The 20158-nt window shown below is 43.2% G+C and overlaps 3 protein-coding genes across 3 annotated transcripts; 2 read left to right on the top strand and 1 right to left on the bottom strand.

Annotated features, from left to right (window-relative positions):
* Positions 1-459: 459 nt before the first annotated feature.
* On the bottom strand, positions 460-6068 carry MELLADRAFT_102733 (uncharacterized protein; the record flags this gene model as incomplete). The annotated part of the gene is made up of 11 exons (XM_007405473.1): positions 460-530; positions 1320-1724; positions 1759-1887; positions 1945-2069; positions 2140-2276; positions 2790-2915; positions 3194-3250; positions 3386-3795; positions 3859-4342; positions 5398-5457; positions 5784-6068. 11 exons carry the CDS (start codon positions 6066-6068, stop codon positions 460-462), a joined length of 2289 nt encoding a protein of 762 aa, XP_007405535.1.
* An 11189-nt stretch (positions 6069-17257) lies between these two features.
* Positions 17258-18598, top strand: MELLADRAFT_70891 (uncharacterized protein; the record flags this gene model as incomplete). Its single annotated transcript, XM_007405741.1, has 3 exons — positions 17258-17807; positions 17878-17955; positions 18449-18598. 2 exons carry the CDS (start codon positions 17350-17352, stop codon positions 17948-17950), a joined length of 531 nt encoding a protein of 176 aa, XP_007405803.1.
* A 721-nt stretch (positions 18599-19319) lies between these two features.
* On the top strand, positions 19320-20158 carry MELLADRAFT_76752 (uncharacterized protein; the record flags this gene model as incomplete). Its single annotated transcript, XM_007405742.1, has 2 exons — positions 19320-19326; positions 19382-20158. The coding sequence occupies 2 exons, from the start codon at positions 19320-19322 to the stop codon at positions 19819-19821; spliced, it is 447 nt and encodes a 148-aa protein (XP_007405804.1).

The following is a 20158-nucleotide window of genomic DNA, read 5'->3' as shown; positions in this document are numbered from 1 at the left end:
AAAAAAGAGGGGTGAACCGTCGCTCCAGATGTGCTATTTCTGCGTGATGACTTGCAACTATGGAAATGTTGATAACTTTTTCATTTCTCAATAAAAAAACTCCAGTAAGGGCTCAATTTCTGCGCATTGGCTGGGGCTTTCTGAATTTACAACCCAATCACACTCATGATGTGTGTGGAAAACTCCAGAGCCCCTCATGTCTTCCCCGCGCACCTCAGTGACGCGCATGGATGCAATCTGTAATAACTTTTTCAAGTTACATCCAAAATGGTCCGTGGTAGACTCAAACTCTCCGCCAAGGTCAGGGCTTTCTGATGGTACCACCACACACCACTAATCACGTGTACATGGATCAATATATCCACATAACACTTCACCAATCACGACTCCCGCACCGCTCCTGCACCTCAGGTCCATTTTCACCAATAAACTTGGTTGTTTATTGGTGTCTCCCACTGTTCAAAAGATTAAACATGATTCATTGTAACATCTTCTTCTACTGCAACTTCCAAGAAGCCAGGTTAAAGCAACTGTAATGCATAAACCAATGAAACTATCAATTTTAGAACACTATACATTTTCATGTCATGAGTTTTTCATGGGTTTTTTTAACATTGATGCATTCTGAATCAAGCATAAAAGTCTACATGAGATTCTGTTTCACTTCAATGGATTCTTATTGAACACTTCAATTGATTCTCATTCAGGCATGTCATACAAATATCTCAAGGTTTTTGAATAGAGAATAACTAAGTACATTTTTTAATACTCAACATCTTCCATATCATCATACAATGCTAACCTATCAAGTGCTGAAGACACTGCTTTCTCAGTTGCACTCAATACTGTTTGTTTGACAATCTCTTCCTCTTCATCTGCATCCTTATCTTCCTCTTCGTCCTCAATAATAACCAAATTGACTTCATTTCCAACAACATTCCTATCTTCTGCTACTGGTTGGTCTACTGGTAGTTCTACTCGTTGTTCTATTGGTTGTTCTACTGGCCACAATCTGTCTGCCAATGAGAGACATCCAGGAATCATCGACATTCCTTGTTCACCAATACTTGACACAAACCTACCAAGTCCTCCCCAATCCTGTGAAAGACCATTATCACCAGCTTGAGCTACTGTACCTCGAAACACCTGTTGAAATTTGTTAGATGACTTCCGCATATGGTGCAAAAGTCGTATCAATCGAGTGTGAAGGAGATTTATTGCCGAAATTTTGCGAGACTGAGGGTCAATATGACTTAGGGTGGGATGGTTGAGAAGGGGTTGAATGGCTTCGACGTCAGGTAAGCCGGGCTCCAACATACCATGGAGAAGACATTGAAGAAGATGAGAGATTCGGGTACGAGTGTTGATGATCCATCGCATTTCACGTCGTACTTCCCACCCAATTCTACGCAGTTCCTCTTCGGATCGTTCAAGGTAAGAAAGCTGTCGCATTCCGTATTGAGTCGAGGGATCGATTGCCCATGGTTCATTGTGATTGGTGAAGAGACCTTCACTCCAAAAAGGATCATCCGGCGCAATCTGGAACAGCGTTGCGTACTCAATATCAGGAGGATACGCAAGGCGATTAGGGAATTTTTGACGAAAAGTGTTGAGGCGTTCTTGGTAGCGATCAACGGCCTTGCCGAGAGCGGCAGCATGCTTTCGTATTGAGGCAAGAACAGCAGTCCTGCCAGAAACACCTGTATTTCTAGTTAGTACTGTTCCTACGGATAATTTTGAGATGAAGCATGTACTTACCTAAGTTTGAATCTCGACCATGAGCTTGAGATTGGTTAAGGGGCAACTTTTCCTTGAATATTGCAATCAACCTAGATCGGACATCTCGCATGCAGTACCAAACCATTAGAAGGCCATCGTGCTCAGGCCCTGAGAACGAGTTTCAGTCACAATTATCATGTCATTTGATTTTAAATATACACTTACTAGTTAGCAATGCAAGCACATCTGCTGCTCCAACCTTTCTTCGCTGTGTCGTGATTTTTTCCTGGAGTTCATTCAACCTTTGTGCCCGTGATATTTCATACTCAGCAGTAGGAACAGGGCTATTCCTGCAAATTTTAAATCAATCATTGTGAGTATCAGTCATCAGTATCTTATATAGATTATAGACCGGCATACCAGAGCTTCTGAATCTCTTGTTCTAGACATAGCAATCGTCCCAGTTCAAGTTTTTGTTGCTCTTCTGCATGCTTCTTGCTGGCTTGTGCGTTCCTTTCCAATATCCATTGCTCCCTGAGAAAATCAGCTGAATAAAACTGTCGGTCAGGATCGTAGGGGTTGCGTTGCGTGTACAGATTCAATAGTCCTTCGCTTGCTTCCTTCTTGACCTGGTTGGCGTTGTTCAACTTGCTGAGGAGCCATTTCCCTGTAACATTCCCAAAGAATTAGTACTAAGAGGGATTTGAAACTAAAAAAGAAGAGACTTACCACTGGTTGATTTTAGATTCTCGTTGTAAAAGTTGCAGCGCCAGTGTAACGCCCAAAATCGATGTAACCGGGTTGATGTCCGAAGCACTGCTACTAGGGCTGATAGGAACGACCACAGTCGCTCCAGACCTTCACCGTCGGATAGACCCCAGTACTTGTTGTATCGAGGATTGTAAACTATTTGGCATGCCCATTCGTGGACGTATGCATGGAACACAGCTGTCCCAAACATCAATCGAGTCTGAAAATTGGGTAAGAGACCCCTCTGATTCAGTAATAAAAAAGGTGAGTTGATAAATCGGAAGAAACAAAATAAACAATCAAGTGGCAGAAATTCTTACCTTCTTGATGTGTGCATCAAGGTGACACCCAATGTCGTAGAGAACGCCAAACTTGATATTGGGGAGTTGTTCTAGAAAGTATCCCAGTATGCTGACTGGATAATGCAATCTACACATTGAGATCGACTGAGTTAGATGTGGAAATCAAAATTCGAGGTGGAAATAAATTACTCACTTCTCAGATTCCTCATGGAGGTTTGCCATCTTGAGCATGAGGTCGTGTCGACATGCAAACGCAAAAAGTCCATTATCATCACACGATTTCCTCCAGGTGGCGCTGCTTCGGGTGTCATTTGCTGCTGTGTGAGAGTCTGAGCAAGCAGTCTGCAGAATGAGACAAGGTAGATAACAAAAGATCAGCCGATGCAGTATTCAAGATCTGTGGAATCATGTGAGCGACAAACCTTGATATCGCTGGCTAGTGCAGCAGTATTCTTACACAAGTCGGCCACCTTTGTGATCTGCAAGGGTAAAAGGAAGGATGAGGGATATTCGTGCTCGGCTGGGTTGTCTTTGCTGGCATAAGAGTAATGACGGTGTTGAAAGTTGCCATCGGCGCATATGATGACATCAGGTTCATCTGGTGATACTTTTACTTCACCTTCTCTGGGTCCAAAGCAGCGAGAACACTTGTCGGCATATACTTCTAGTAAACTGAGCTCGAGTCCTTCTATGTAAAGTAGTTCTTGATGATATAATATTCGCCGGTAAAGATCAATTGAATGGGTTATAGGTTTTCTAAGTTCCCGCTTGCAAATTGTTCCATTACGAAGCTGGCCATAGAGGGGTGAAGCTGATCGATCGTCCAGGAAACCTCCAAGAGCGTCAATAAAGGAACTTGTTGAAAGTGCCGAGGTCTGCCAAAGTCGGTTATGGAATTGAATGAGAGGAATCGAGAAGGCTGTGTGTGGTTGGGAAGGTGAGCTTGCGAAGTATCCTGCATAGAGAAGGCGGATGACATCTGGACAACACTTGCAAAACGTGAATTGGTAACTGCTTAATCGACCTAGTAAAACAGAATTATAGATGATAAGTGTAAGAATAAAAAATGAAAGCTGTCACCACTTACCATACATGTCAATGAGGTCGATCAGCCGGGTGGTTTGGTTATTACAGCGGCATTCGGGCTGGTTGGCTAGGTATGACATGCTAGTTGTCCAATTCTGGGTTGCATGCTGACGCTCAAGGTATACAGCGGTGACAGGAGCTGCAAGAGCAACCCATTGTTTTTCGAAGTTGAGCCGTTTTTGAGCATAGTGTTGCGCTCTTGCAGCCTCAGCTAGTCGTTCGGCCGCGCCATCAAGGGTAGGGACAGGTGGGTCATCTTGAGGGTCATAGTTGACATCGGGTTGATTGTTCCAATCGTCTTCGTGTTCATCGTGTCTATCCAGTTCAGCTGGTGGTTCAACTGGTCGAGCTGGTCCAATTCCGAGGTTCTGCAGGAGATTAACGGCTCGATCGTGGGGGATATGATGACGGTCAGGTTCGGTGTCTCGATGTCGCTTTGGCTTTATACTGGGGAAGAATTTTTGATCTCTGGGAAGTCTGGGCATCTTGATGCAAAGGGCGGTATTTGGATAGATTTTCGATGTTGATAGATGAGGTTGATGAGGTGTTCAGAACAGTTGATATCACAATCCTTCGTTCGGCCAGACCAGTGAGGTACAAATCCGGTTGTCTTACTCAAAGGTCCCAAGGTTATCAGGGCTCTGAATCCGGTCAGAGGTGAAAACACTTGTTGGTCTAATGAAAGGATTGATCTTCAATTGTTGAGTGTTGATTTTTGATAGGGATGTGATTGGTTGTTGATGGTTGATATGATTAAACTTGAGAACCATCGGTCGCTTCGAAGTTTTGAGTGGAACAAGTCAAAAGTTGATCGAAAGCCACAAGCCTTGGTGTAGACAAAGTCGGGGTGGGTCACCTGGCGAGTAGCCCGAATCGGACGTATGGCCGGTACCGGGGGTATGTGCGATTGAGGGACTTGGTTGTTTTTTGTTGATTTTGAGGCCAAATAATCGGCGATAGCGGCGATAGTGGCGATAATCGGCGATAGACCTCTTCACTGTCTAGAGCAGTGGTACAGGGTCACTTCGTACACTGCTCTAGATAGCTGTATAGGAAGTCCGGAGGTGAATTAATTCTGGGTGTTGCGGTTTGTGAGAAGTCCCGTATTCCATATTACGCCACTTTGGAATTATATAATTTATCAAAGGGGATTGCTGCGCTACTACGGCCCGGACTCTCGAGCCGGCTCTTTTTTCCGTGGATGCGCGAATGCTCTCTAGTCGCAGCATCTCTCTGAAAACATCCACGGCGGCTGAAAAGCCTTTTCGCCAGTCACGAGTCTGTTGGATACATCAGACAGAGGAATCATACTAATTGGTGTTTGTTTATTCCAATTTGTTTGTTACAAATAACCTACTTACCTGATCGCTTCCTGCAACCAAGAGAAGTGCACTTCGAGGATCCAGATACTCCTCGATTGCCTCGACAAAAGGTGCAATACGGATGCTACAGTGCTTCCACAATATATGATGGAATCGCAGCAATCGAATTGAATATGCGGTCCTGGGGTTTACAGGCGTTCCTCCTATGTAACCTTGACGTAGAAGCCTAACCACATCCGGAGTGCACCGGCAAGTTTCAAGTGGAGTCTTAGCACGTCCTATTTTAACATACATACAAAATTCAAAGAAAAAGTTGAGTATGAGCATGCGATTAACAAATAAAACACATTCCACATGCTGTAGATAACACACCGGACCAATCAATTGTATCCACGGTGACGGTCGACCTTTGCCAACGTGCACAATTGCACCGCTGATTCATGTCACGGCTCCACAGAACCGGGTCTGCCCATTGGAATGTTGTTCTGCTACATGGCATGAAAGCAATGAAAATCGCCGGTATCACCTCTTTCCAGTTTTGTTCCTCCGTGAGCGCACGTTCTTGGTATGTAACACTACGAAAGTAATTGGCTCAATTGATAACTTGATGATCTGCGTTCGCATCTTGAGCCAAATCTTGTAGAACATCAGCTGGCATGAACGCATCATACAGTTGTGCAGGCTCTTCATCTGAGTCGGCTTGATTGATTGGGGGCAACACTGGAACCGGTGCGTTCTGACGAGCCCTCTGAGCCTCTAAGTTTTTGGCATCCGCTTCTTCAAGAGCTTCCATATTGGCAAGCCTGGCGCCGATGGACGAGTTTGAAGTGACATTTTCTCTCCTTTTCCGCTTTGGTTCGGGCCCAACCTCCTCGCCTGGTAAGACCATAAATGAGTAGTTTGAGTGTTGTAAATATATGTGCAGTTCAAAGAGGACTCGAGTTTGGGGTTTGAATATTAAAAAATCATAATATAATGTGCAGTAAAAAAAAGATTTGGATTGAAAGTCTCATTAGTTTTGTTTGTCTTACAACTTTTCATTTATTGTATGATGATTGATTGCGTCGGTTATGAAGATAGTCAGTTACGCGGAAATCAGGACTAACATTTCGTGGAATTCAGGCCTATTAGTGCATCCTCGCATCCTCACATCCCTGGTCATATCTAGTAGTCGGTACAAGGTATTGAAGAATGGGAATGGGACGGGAAAAAAGGATCGGGTAATGAAGTATCCGGATCACTCAATCACGTCCACTCTTCACAGACGGCATTTTTATACTTCTCTCATCTTATAGTAGTTTACCAAAATGTTGTCACTGAAGAATTGGATGTCTAGGAAGATCTCATTCCCTAATTCCCAATGTCCCCAGTCGAGAAATTATAATCTAATAATTTATTCCTAATCATCCAACTTCATTATCCTGATTGATACTTTTTTCGTCCAAGAATTTTATCAGCGATAAAAAATTTTTTTTTCTATATATAAAAAACTTTTTTCTAAGTTTATTATGATCACTGATCTAGGTGATGACTATGTCATGCAAGCGAATGAGACAACCGCTATTTTCGATGACATCGATAAGATCCTTACCCACTACGATGACTCCGGTGGGAGTAAAAACACCTCGATGGCTCAACTCCGTACACAGATTGCGTCCGTCTATCATTACGAAGACGAAAACTTCTTATTTCACTTCTCTGCTGTCGCTCGAGTTGCCATTGAACTCGACCGTAGGGCCGGCAGGCCTGTTTTTCCCTTATCGTATCAATGGCCTGAAAACCCAGATCCCCAATCCATCCCTCCTATTGTCCTTAGTGGCTTACTCGAACCTCCTTCCACTATCGACATATACGGAGTGGTCGACGGTTTTTTGGAAAGGCCTGTTCCAAAATCGCCTCCGCGGTTCGAGGATCTGTCTATGTTTCCTTCGAATCCGGTTACCAACACTGCTGGGCCTCCTCCACCTCCGCCTCCTCTCATCTCAGACATATATTCGGTGGGTATTCGTACCCCGAGTCCTCCACCTCCGGTTCAAGCCCCTATTCAGGGGCCTTCCTTACTCAACAGGATTACCTTCTCTAAGAGTCCTCGGTTACGTCAAAGTTCCTTTCGTCCGTCAGCTCAGCCTCCAGCTGTGCTTCGTACGCAAGGTCCCCCTCATCGCCAAACCTTACGCCAGGCTCCCTCGGCTACTTTACCAATTTTCGAAAGAATCGATAAAGGCAAAAGACGTCGAAGTCATTCCCTGTCCTCGGACGTTTCGTCCGTACATCCTCGTTTTACAGCACCAGCTGTCTCTGGAGAACCTGTCCAGTCAGGCATTCTTTCTCACAATACAGCACCAGCTGCCTCTGGAGCACCAGCTTTTTCTGGAATCCCAGCTCCTGCTGGTCCCTTTACAAGCGTTATTTCTTCCGCGCCGTACATGGACGACAACGAGCATCTGGTTCCTGAGGAGTTCTCGCCTATCTCCTTTCAAGTCAATCAAATTGCCCTATTATACAAGTCAGACATTAAACACCATGTCAGTGCGTTTAACTCATGCAAAAATAGGCCAGCAAACTGGCAGAACTCCCTCACGAAAGATTTGCTCGAATATAACTTTGTCGATCTTAGAAAGTTCTATGGTGCAGTTGCGTCCTCAGACCCTCCTCAAAGCCGCCTTTGCATCAATGCAGACGGTGATCTTAAAAATGTTGAAGGCTCTGCGCCTAAGGAAATTTCTGACAATAATCATTGGCAGAATCTCCTGGCTGTTCTTAAACACGCTTACATCGCAGCTTTCCCTCCAGCAGCCCTTTCCATCAAAAGTTATTTCGAATATATTCTTTCTCTCCCAGGATTATTTCAAGCCAGAGTCCATTGGGAAGATGTTTGGGATTTCGACGCCGAACTACGGAAAGAGTTTGCCTCACGTCCCAGTTTGGTCTGGGGAGATTACAAACACAAATCTCTCAAGGGTATCGATAATCGGATTCTTTACAGCTCTTCGAGCAAGCTTGGAAAAGCTGCTATTCCCACAGCTCGATACCAATCTGTCCAATCCGCGTCTCCCTCTACTGCTCGTGCTACTAAGCGTTCCACCGACGCTGCAGCCTCGTCTCGACAGTCAGATTATCGTCCCGCCGAGAAAAAACCGAAAGGAAGGCGCGTCAAACCGAAATATAAAGTTAAGGATTCTGATTCAGTACCTGTGGCTGATCAGCCTTGTAACAACTGGAATGCACGTGTGTGCCCCTTCAGCGCCGCTGACTGCGACCGAGTTCACGGGGTATGCAACAAAGATGGATGTTTTGAGGATCATCAAGGAAGTGTCGCTCACCGACAAGCCTAATGCTCGAACTTTCCTACGAGGCTTGGAAATAGATGTGCTCGACAAAGGTTATTCAGCTGCTGTTCAATCATCTATTCATGCCAACCCTCTTCCATCAGCCCCTCCCCTCTCCTCGGACCCTCAGGCAGCGTATGCTATTGAAAGACGGCCGGATCTCTTTCAAATAAATTGTTCTATTAATGTAAAAAATTTAAAAACACTCTTAAAAAACCACCCCAATAAACCTTTCGTGGATTCTATTATTTTAGGTCTCACGGATGGTTTTTGGCCTATCTCTGAAATGCCCTCTTCTAAAACTGTCTTCAACGAGAATCATGCTTCAGGACCAGAAGCAGAAGAGGTTCTTACAAAAACCAGAGACAAGGAAATGGAATTAAATCGATTTTCCCCACCCTTTTACACCCTACTTCCCGGTATGGAAGTATCCCCCTTATGCTTAGCTACCAATCCATCATCTGGGAAAGTCAGGATGTGCACGAATATGTCTTTCGGCAATCCTTCCCCCAATGACTTAATAAAAAAAGAGGATATCGCTATTGACTTAGATGGCATACCTTACTTCATCCCCTACATCCTCTACCACTACTTTGGTAAAAACAAATTTATTCTTTGGAAATCTGACGTAGATGCTGCTTTTCGTAATCTTCCAGTCTCAAGACAATGGCAGTTTCGTCAAATAATCAAAATCAAAAACGCTTTTCACGCAGACAGGAACGTTAACTTTGGGTGTTCAAGTTCCCCGAAGTTGTGGTGTGCGTTTTTCTCACTAGTCCTCTGGATTGCTTATTATGAATTCAACATCACGGATTTAAACGCATATATGGACGATTCCTGGGGAATCGGGCTATCCTCTGATATGGTGTTGTTGAAAGGTCGTAAGATTCCTTTAAATCAAGCTAAATTCTTATCTATCTTCGATTTCATCAACCTCCCCTGGGCTTGGGAGAAGCAGATTTTTGGAAGCCAACTCGACATTATCGGTTATTCAATTGATTGTGAAGAGATATCCATCTCTCTTCCGGAAGGCAAACGGATATCTCTCATCATAGCACTCCGAACCTTTACCTCAGTTTTATCTCACCCCCTCATTGAATGGCAACGTATAACTGGATGGGCCAACTGGGGCCTAAACATCTTTCCTCTCGGTAGATGGGCTTTGCAGTCGTCCTGGGATAAAATCGCAGGTAAAACAATTAGAAATGCACATATCCCCCTAAATCGGTTAAACGTAGAAGACCTGAACTGGTTAGCAAACGCTTTAGAAGCATGGCCAGGTCGTAGAGTTTTCAAACACCTCCATTGGACCTTAACAGACGCGGACTGCATGTTTTTTACTGATGCCTGTCCCACCGGTTTCGGTTTCTGGCAACCGTCCAACGGCTGCGCCTGGAGCTGTACCTTACCTCCTCCGTCCCGGAACAGCTACTGGGCTGAACTGTTGGCCGTCGTATCAGCAATCAAGATGGCGGTTGACTTCAAAGCGTCGAAAGTGGTGATCTTTACAGACTCGGAATCAGTCTCGTACCTTTTCTCGTCCCACCGTCCAACTGCAGCAGCCAGAGCTCTATTCAAGTATGCAGTAGACCTTATGCTATCACACCCGATAGACGTGAAGGTCAGGTTCGTCCCCAGGCAACACAACCAAGTAGCTGACGCACTATCAAAAGGCCTTTTCGATCTAGCTCGGTCCATGGTTCCCAGACTACACCTCAGAACCTTCTCTCCTGATCCCTCAACCCTCATCGGAGGATATCAAGAACGCTCCCTTCCGTCCCTAAAACGGACAATCATTTTATAAAAACGCTTCCTATCTATCACTATGGCCAGAATTAAGAAGTCTGTCTCAGCTCCCCTCTCCTTCAAAGAACGAGAAACTTTGAATCAATCAGATATCAAAAACCGGTTAGAAAAATCAACTGTCTCAAAATACTCATCTGGATACCGACGCTTTGTCAAGTTCTGCAAAGAACATCACGTCCGTCTATACCCCAGCGAAACCAACCTCTGTCATTTCATCACAGTCATATCCCGAGAAGTAACTCCCGACACAGTAGGAAAGTATCTAACTGGCATCTCATACAACATGCGAGATCAATTTCCAATAGTCCTTATAACCCGGCAATCGACCAAGGTCAAAGAATCGCTTAGAGGTTGCCAAAAACTTTTCTCTAAACCTACCATCCGAGCCAACGCCTTCACCATCTACGATATCTCCATCGCAGCAAGTTATTTCAACACTACGTTCGACGATAGTCTATTCAACACCATCTTAGCGTTAGGATTCGCCGGATTGCACCGGTTAGGAGAACTCACCATCCCAGACACCTTGAATTTACAAAACGACAGGAAATGCATCTGTAGATCATCACTTGTCATTTCCTTATGTGGTTCAGTAGCGTGCTATAATCTTCCCTATCACAAGGGAGACCCTCAATTCAAGGGTACCCCTGTAGCCATCGTTAACAGGCCTGGCGATCAAACTTGCCCAATCAAAACTCTCCTCAGATACACCGTCGCAAGAGATAAGAAGTTTCCGATCTACCCGTTTTGGCTAGTTAAGGAAAACGGTCGTCAACCAACTAGAAGCTGGTTTATGAATCGCCTCAAGGAAGTATTCGGGAATTCAAGAACAGGACACTCCCTCCGTGCCGGTGGCGCCACAGCCTATGCTCAAAACGGCATGGACATGGACACCATACAATGCATCGGGAGATGGTCGTCGGAAGCATTCAGGACTTATATACGCACTCACCCGCTCTTGAACCTGAATAAAACGCAACGCATCACGCAAGCTGCCGGTTTTACCACGGGAAGCCACATTCAGTTTCCTGGAGCAGTGCTCGTAAGCCTCCACCCTTCATAGATAACATCTATCAAAGTCATGCGACTTTCACAGCTTGCAGTTTATACTGACATTATGCTGATTCGTTCCTCTTTTACAGCCGTGGGCCAGCAAAAAAGTGAACACCCAATAGACTCGAACAAGTCTTGGGTAGCGTTAAGTGAGTCTTACAACAAGACTGTAATCCTTGTTTACAAACCACACGCTGACTCTCAAAAAACCTCGTACAGGTTTCTTTCATAGGAATCCCGTTCGTGTGATCCTACGTCACCAGTCCGTGAGTGTATATCACGGTTGGAAAGCTGTTAGTATTCTCGTTGAATATCACAGTTTCTTTAATAGTGTAGTCATAAACGGCTGACATGTTATCACAATTGAAAATTCAACAACATCCAGAACATGACCCACCTAGTACATAGAGTTCAACACCTTGCTTCGATTCTCCAAATCCTCACCTACATCACTACTCAAAAAATACCATCACTACTCTATGATATACGAGGGTGGTGGAACTCGTACTTAAATTTATATTGTCTCAGTTCTAGTTGTCTTTTCTCTCTGTATCAGGCTTATTAACTATGCTAATCAAGCCTGCCCTCTGCGGCCGTTTAGCGTGAACCAGATACACATGTATCCAGACCTAAAAAAGTCCCATTCCTAGTAGTCGGTACAAGGTATTGAAGAATGGGAATGGGACGGGAAAAAAGGATCGGGTAATGAAGTATCCGGATCACTCAATCACGTCCACTCTTCACAGACGGCATTTTTATACTTCTCTCATCTTATAGTAGTTTACCAAAATGTTGTCACTGAAGAATTGGATGTCTAGGAAGATCTCATTCCCTAATTCCCAATGTCCCCAGTCGAGAAATTATAATCTAATAATTTATTCCTAATCATCCAACTTCATTATCCTGATTGATACTTTTTTCGTCCAAGAATTTTATCAGCGATAAAAATTTTTTTCTCCTCCCACCCGCCCTAACAATCTCACTCATCTATTTTTGCAATTAGATATAATCGAGAACATGTAAAATTAACAGTAGATATCTTTCAGTATTAAGCAAAAAATTGTTAAACAAATTGTATTGTTGTGAAAAAATTGTGTTCAACTCCAAAATTGTAGGCGCACATATCGAAAAAGCCACCCTCAGAACTTGTACTTAAATTTATATTGTCTCAGTTCTAGTTGTCTTTTCTCTCTGTATCAGGCTTATTAACTATGCTAATCAAGCCTGCCCTCTGCGGCCGTTTAGCGTGAACCAGATACACATGTATCCAGACCTAAAAAAGTCCCATTCCTATCTCTTGGGCATATGATACACATTTAGTGTTATGTACACGATTGACAAGTACATCAAGTACTCTCAAGGCCAATAATATAGCTTCCATTGGGTACTAATGACTCTCTTATTTGATAGTTATCATCTTACTGTGATTTAGATGACTCAAAATGTACACAGATGACTCAATAATCATCCGAACTGGATGAACCAATAATGTAAGATATTCAGAAAACGATTTCACAGGGAGTTTAATATGAGCACAATCTCAAATTGTACACTCATGATGGACATATAATGGATTTTGTTGAAAATCGAAATCCGCGAGTTGCACAAAGGGTACACATCTCACTCAATATTGATTGATTACTGACGAGACATTAATGGAAAATGTCCGGAAGAACATTTCGTTATGGGTCAATTATTTCAGTTGTAACAAAAATCTACATCTTGATTGTGTTTAGTGGTTTGAGGTTCATGCAAACCCCTAACCCCTAACCTCAGTAAAAGCAGCAAATCCTTCATAAGACGATGGAACATGGTTATGAATGGTCATTGTTTAATTGGATTTGTTATGAGGGTGCTGCAAATATTTCTGCCCAAAAAAATCACCCTGCCTGTTACAAATCTCATTTGGTGGCAGGGTGTTATGTTGTCATGCTTGACGTTAAATGCACAAATATGTGCATTCTTGAGGTAAAATTTTGAAGGAATTTCAAAGTCGCTTTGGAGGAAAACTTCATTAATAAACCCACCCTAAAAAACTCCTAAGAATCGACTGGAACAGTTCCAGACATCAAAATACAAAAATTGGCTGAGATATAGGGACCCATAAGGCATCGACCCGGCCCGACCCGGCTCTCAGAATGTAGGCCGATTCGGGCCTCCTTTTTGCCCTGGCCCGCTCGACCCGGCCCGGGCGTAAATGGCGTAAAAAAAAATTTCGATGCTGTGTGGCTCAGCATTGAGAGGATTGACCTTTTGCTCACCTCTGCATCCATTGATTATGGCCTCTAAACGCCCTCGCGTCTCTGATGGCAGCGCAATCATAATCACCGACTCTCCAACAAAAGCCAAGACCACCCAAAGCTCTAAAACACCAGCACCTCCACGCAAAAAAACCGAGATCGACAACTCACACAAGTCCTCTTGGGTCTGGCAGCATTTCAAGACTGAACGTGATGATGTTTCAAAAGAAATATCAAACATATGTCAAGCAACTATTCCAACCGCAGGAGGTAGAATCTGTGGACTTTCACTGAAACCGGATAAATCCTGCAGCACAAAGTCGATGGCGCGCCATTTGGAACGCCGTCATCAAATTTACGAAAGCACCGTAGTTGAGCGTGGATCAATGAAGAGCTATACCACCAATGGGAACCTCCAGAATGTATGTTGACTTTCTTGTATTGACTGTCATCTTTGTTTGTTCTCTGGCTGAGTATTTCAATCCTAGATCCCTAAACTCACTCGCGAGAATCTCAAGACTAAGCTACTTCGCCTCATTTTCATGAAGGAGCTACCTTTCAACTTTGTCGAATCTCCAGAACTACGAGAGCTACTTGAAATGTGTAACCCTGCAGTCTCGCCGTTCCTAGTTGGCGCCGATGCTCTTGCAGATGCTGTACGAAAGACTTTTGTTGAAATGAAGGTAGTGATGAAGGAGATCTTTCAAAATCAAACCGCGGTGAGCATCACCTGCGACGCTTGGACATCCCCAAATCGCAAATCAATCTTGGGTGCCACAGTTCACTGGATCGATGAAAGTTTCCAACTGCAAGAGGCCATACTCTGTCTCAAAGAGATTGATGGCGAGCATACCGGTATCAACCTAGCCAATCATCTCATTCCGGTCTTTGAAGAGTATGGCCTACTTGATAAGGTCTTCTGTATTGTTGCTGATAACGCTAGCTCAAACGGTACAATGGCCGATGCTCTCGAAAGAGTCTGTCCAAACTTCAACCGAGACCAAAATCTCCTTGGATGCGTTGCCCATGTCATAAACCTCATTGCTCGAGACGGACTCAAAACATTTGCCCGAAAACTTGGTGAAGATGGTCCAGTACCACGCAATCTAGCTATTCTCCTGGAACCGATTCAAACCTCGGATGTCAACTCAGTTCTCACTCGACTCCTCAAGCTTATTGCTTGGATCTACAAGTCGCCGCAGCGCTTACAGTCATTTCTCAAGCAAGTTGAGGCTGACTTAGGCTATCAACTCAACCTCGTCCGAAATGTCGACACAAGATGGAACTCTGACCTAGACTGTTATCGCCGAGCACACCGATTACGTGTTTCAATTGACACAAAATGCCGAAACAATCCTGAATATAGTCCATATGCTCTGTCAGATGACGAGTGGAAGCTCATTGGCCATCTCATTGAATTCCTGGAGCCGTTCGAGTCTGCTACAAAGGATCTTTCAGCAAGCAAATACCCAAGCCTTGGAGATGTGATTCCAGTATATGAATGGATCATTAAGAAATTGAACTCGGTACGTTGGTTTTTGATAATCTTCTTATTCTGTCTCACGATGTTGACTTTGCTCATATTTTGATAGAGCTGGTGTAACTACGAGGCTCAAGAGCTCCGACAAGCCATTCAACCAATGAAGACAAAGGCCGAAACATATTACAAAAAAGTCCTCGTGAAACCTGTTTGTCTCTGTGCTCTGATTCTTGACCCACGCAGCAAGGATCAAGAGTTAAGCGATACAACTCTAGCGCTTGCTGGACTCGATCATTGGGATGATTGGAAGACACTCTTCTTGAATGAGTGTAAAAAATTTCATGTCGATGTGCCCGTAGTAAACAATGAAGAATCTGGACCGCCACCTGAAGATCGTCCTTGATCTTTTGTCACTAAAAAGAAAGCTCAAGGCATCGAGGCCGAGCTTCAAACTTATCTCTCGACCGAGCGAGAGGACGAAACTTACACCCCACTTAAGTATTGGCAAAACGAGGGTCACAAATTTCCGATTCTTTCCAAGATGGCACGCATCTTCCTTGCTATTCCAGCCACCATTACTCCTACCGAGCGTGAGTTCTCCACTGCAGGTAGGACAATTACCGACCTTCGTAGTTCGATGAAAACTCAAACCCTTGAAGCAGCGGTTTGCCTCAAGAGCTTCAACAAATTCATCAATCAAATCATGAACTCCAAAAAAATCATGTGATCTACATTTATTGTATCTACACTACAGTATTCGGAGCAATAAACAACATCCCCACTCAGTCACTTTGACTCGTTCCGCTGCTTACTGACTTTGCTGAGCTCTTCAGCTCGCTTTTTCCTGCTCTCACATCGCTCCCACCTGCCGGGCCCCTTTGGGTCGGGCCCTTTCGGCGGCTCGTGAGCACACTACTTCCGGTCTCCTCAGCATTTTGAGGAGGCCGTGAAAACCCGGGCCCGGCCCGTCACCGGTCCCGGCCCGGTGGCCCCAGTCCCGGGTCGATGCGTTAGGGACCCAAAAATATGTGCTAAAAATCGAATTGGGCAAAGGTATGTCAAGAAGTCATTTTTTTACAGAAAGTTTATATTAAATGGAAAGTCAAATTCGATTTTGAATAACTTTCATTATTCAAGCTTTCAGTTTGGACCCAAACTGAAAGAGATATGGGCATTTTGTGATATCTTCAACCCCCCAAAACATACAAAGCTTCGTGTATGTGACCATCAATACATAACAATTCTCAAATATTGTCCTATAATACTCTACTTCTAATTAATTTTTGAACAACTTTCATTATTGGAAAATCCAGTTCAGAGCAAAATTGAGTAAGGAATGCTTAATTTGTGCCGCTTTTGACTTCCCGCCACATCACCAAACCCTCCACTTGTCCATCTACACATAGGAATTTTCCAATATGATGTTATCAAACTTTACTTCAAATCCATTCTCGAACAACTTTTGTTATTTGATCATGAATTTTGGGGAAAGATTGAGTAAGGTACACTGATTGGAGGTGTCTTCAACTCACCGCAACATCACAAAAACCTCTATGGGACCATCTAGACATAGAAATTTTCCAAGGTGACATTTTCAAACTCAACTTGAAATCATTTTTCAAGCAACTTTGATTTTTAGACCATCCAGTTTGGGCCAAAATTGAGTACGGTATGCTCAATTTTGGCATACGCAACCCCCTCGCAACATCACAAATTTCTGTACGTGAGCATCACTCATTATCTTATTTATGTTATTGTGACTCAATCCTACATTCAAATCTAAACGGTGAAAGCACATGATCAAGCACTATAAATCATCTCACCTAAACTCAAACTTATTTTATGTGACTTCATTTTTCAAATTATAAAGTTTCCACCTTTTCTCATTTGAATGTTCAATCATTGCAACTCAGGAATAGCACCTTACTCTTTTTTGTTTTCTTGAGTTTGCTTTGAATGATTTTGTAAAAGATTTGATCGTGATGATGTTGTTTATCTAAATGTAATTCAAACAGTGATAACTAAAACAAGAAATCAAATATTTGATTATCCATAAATCCATTCATACCTATCACAGTATGCAGTGTGAAAGGTATACATGACATGTGTGTGCATGTATGTACCTTTCACACGGCCACGTCACCCCTCCAGTCACAGAATCATCCGTCAACTCATCAACATTTTTTCCTTTTAGACACTTCCTCTTGATCTTTTCTACCGGCCCATCAAAATTGAATCACCAACCGATTGCCATCCACCAAAATGCCATACACCACTCGCTCCAAGAAAACACAGCCAAAGAAAAACACGAAGGCCCCCAATAAGAAGAAGGGTCCGACTCGTCGGACCAAAACTTCCACCAATCCAGCTCAAACCTCTCCTCGCGAAGACCAGTCACCACCTCCAACGGATACTCAAGGACAGCCACCACATACGGATCCCTCTATCAATCCTTCTGGCTCTAATAATAACAATCCGAAAGTCAAAGGTCCCTTTCGATCTCGATTTCCCCAATTAGAATTAGACATGTTCGAAGATGAACTCCCGAAATGGACACTTGTTGGTCTTCGAGAAGCAATTGTTCACCAAGACTCTCGTCGCAGCAAAGCTCCAAAAGAAATCAAAGATCTTGTCAAGATCATGCGATTTGAGTTTGAGAAAAGGATCCTCATGATTGCGCTCATGGCTGGAGTGCCTGAAGTTGTAATCTGGAATTTGGTGTAAGCAATTTTTCTTCCCCTTGTTTCTTTTCTGAAGATTAGATAACCTTAGCCATCACATGTTTCACAGGATTTGGGTCAAAGAAAGTCAAGGCCAATCCTTGGATTCGATTCCTTTCCTTTTGTATCAAGTGCCTTGGTGACCAACGTAAGTGTAACAATCATATCACCATTTTCTCTGTGTACTTTGATGATATCCTTATATTCCACTGCTTGTTATTCTGACAACTATTCATATCGAAAATTATCAACACCATACAAAATCAATCTCGACTGATCGTACATTGATTCCATTTGAAATTCGATTGAAACTCTTCAAAATCATCATTATCACATCGAATCTTTATATACTTTGTATTGGTCTTATTCAATCAAACACTCTTTAACATCATCATAACACTCTAATTGAATTTTACTCTTCAACATCATCACAATTCTATCAAACATGATCTCACTCTACTTGAATTTTTCTCGGTCATGTTTGATTTCTAACTCTCCAACATCATCATAATCCAATCAAACTTGTTTCATTTTACTTGATGTTGTCGTTTACTGTCATATTCGATTTCAAACTCTTCAACACCTCATCATAACACTTTTCGATCAATCACTCTTTCCTCTCATACTTTGACATCATCAAGTTCCGGATCGCGATGACAAAGACACTTGGGTGGCTCGGAATCAGAAAATGTCGGATGAATGGAACAAACTCTCCAAGGACGAACAAAGGGTATTTCGTGATCCATATTTCTTCGCCTTGGCCAATCTGCCAGACTACGCCAATCAAGACCTCGAAGATCAAACGGAAGTTTCAGACGAGGACAAAACTGGTGTCAATGTACAAGAGTTTGATACAACAACTCGGGCACCTCGAGTTCACAACCTTACGGATGAAGCAAAAGAAAAGTATCAGCCCATCTTCAATCGCTTGGTCAATGTTGAAAAGGTTCATATGTGTCATGGTAAACCGGAACCATCACCATCGGTGGCTACGCTTCAAAAGAAGTCTTTGGTAGCCGTAAAGAAAGCTCATCATGACGTAAGACTCCTTATTTGTCACACCCAACGATATTTATGTCTGAGTTACTTATGAGACGCCCTTTTTATCAGTTTGCTGTTGTTTGCCAACAAAATCAGATAGCATACTATCTTACAACAGCCAGCTGTGGAGGTATTGACGGCTGGTCACAGACCTATTCAAACAACGTCCGATTTGCAAAATGGGCGCTTGACATCGAGAAAATTCCCTCTAAGTTTTCAACTTATGTTCACGGAATTGAAACAGCTAAGGAGATCGAATCTACTACTCGACAACCCAGTGATGAGCGAAGAAGTACCTTGGGAGCACGGCTGAATGAACTTCTTCGTATGTTTCATTTCTGTTTTCATTTCATCTTGATTTGTGTTTGCTATTTGAAGTCTGATGTACATTTGACTGTTTGTAGGTGTACATGTTCCAGGTGCTGTATTTCCGAAAAATCAAGACCCTGTTGGACAAATTTTGAAGTCAAAATGGCCTGTGAAGATTGTCCAAAAGCCTGGATCATTGCTCAAACAATCTGACCTTGATGTAGGTCATCGGAAATTAACTAGTGCAGTGATTAAACTTTGGGCACAAGACGTTGAGAACGGCAATTTTACGCTCGAGGCGATAAGTGACAACACCCAACAGCAATCTCTACTTGGTCAGGATGATGAAAAAGAACCAAGTGGCTCAGCACTCCCTCAGACTCGCCTCCCTGCAGCAAACCCAAACAAGCGAAATCAATCAACTGCCGAACATACGGACAATCAACCTATCAGTCAAGGACGTCGGAAACTCTTGAAATTGGCGCAAGGTGGTATGAACAAAGGCTCTCATAAGAGTAAAAAGACCCGAAATTCCGATTCCAATTCCGATTCCGATTCCAATGAAACAAGTTCAACTGAAAAAGGAAGTTCCACTTCTGAAGAAGAACAGTCTCCAAGTGAAAAAGGAAGCTTGTCAGATGACGATGAAAGTTCTTCCGATTAGTAGTCAATACATCGATTCAGGCTTTCATCATTGTGAAATCAATGTTCTTTCTCTATTTTCATCAGTTGGGGTTTTCACATAACATAGTCATTGCTTTGTATGTCTCATGTAGTTACAATGCTTATTGTTGCGGGTCTTTGTCCAGCTGATGCCTCAGATGGTCAAAGATAGATTGATCTATTTCAAATGTTCCTTGACCAAATGCGATCTTTATGTCATTGTTCGTTGTTAGACCTTTTTTTAAGAAACTTTTTGAATTTCTAGTGCATCTCTCTGCTTTGTTGTGGTGCCTGTGTTTTTGTGAAATCAAAATGAATTGGCTTATCTAGTTTTGACC

Source organism: Melampsora larici-populina (assembly GCF_000204055.1).
Source record: "Melampsora larici-populina 98AG31 unplaced genomic scaffold MELLAscaffold_4, whole genome shotgun sequence".
Taxonomy (NCBI): domain Eukaryota; kingdom Fungi; phylum Basidiomycota; class Pucciniomycetes; order Pucciniales; family Melampsoraceae; genus Melampsora; species Melampsora laricis-populina.
Note: the sequence above shows the minus strand (reverse complement) of the source record. Positions and strands in the feature narration are given on the sequence as shown.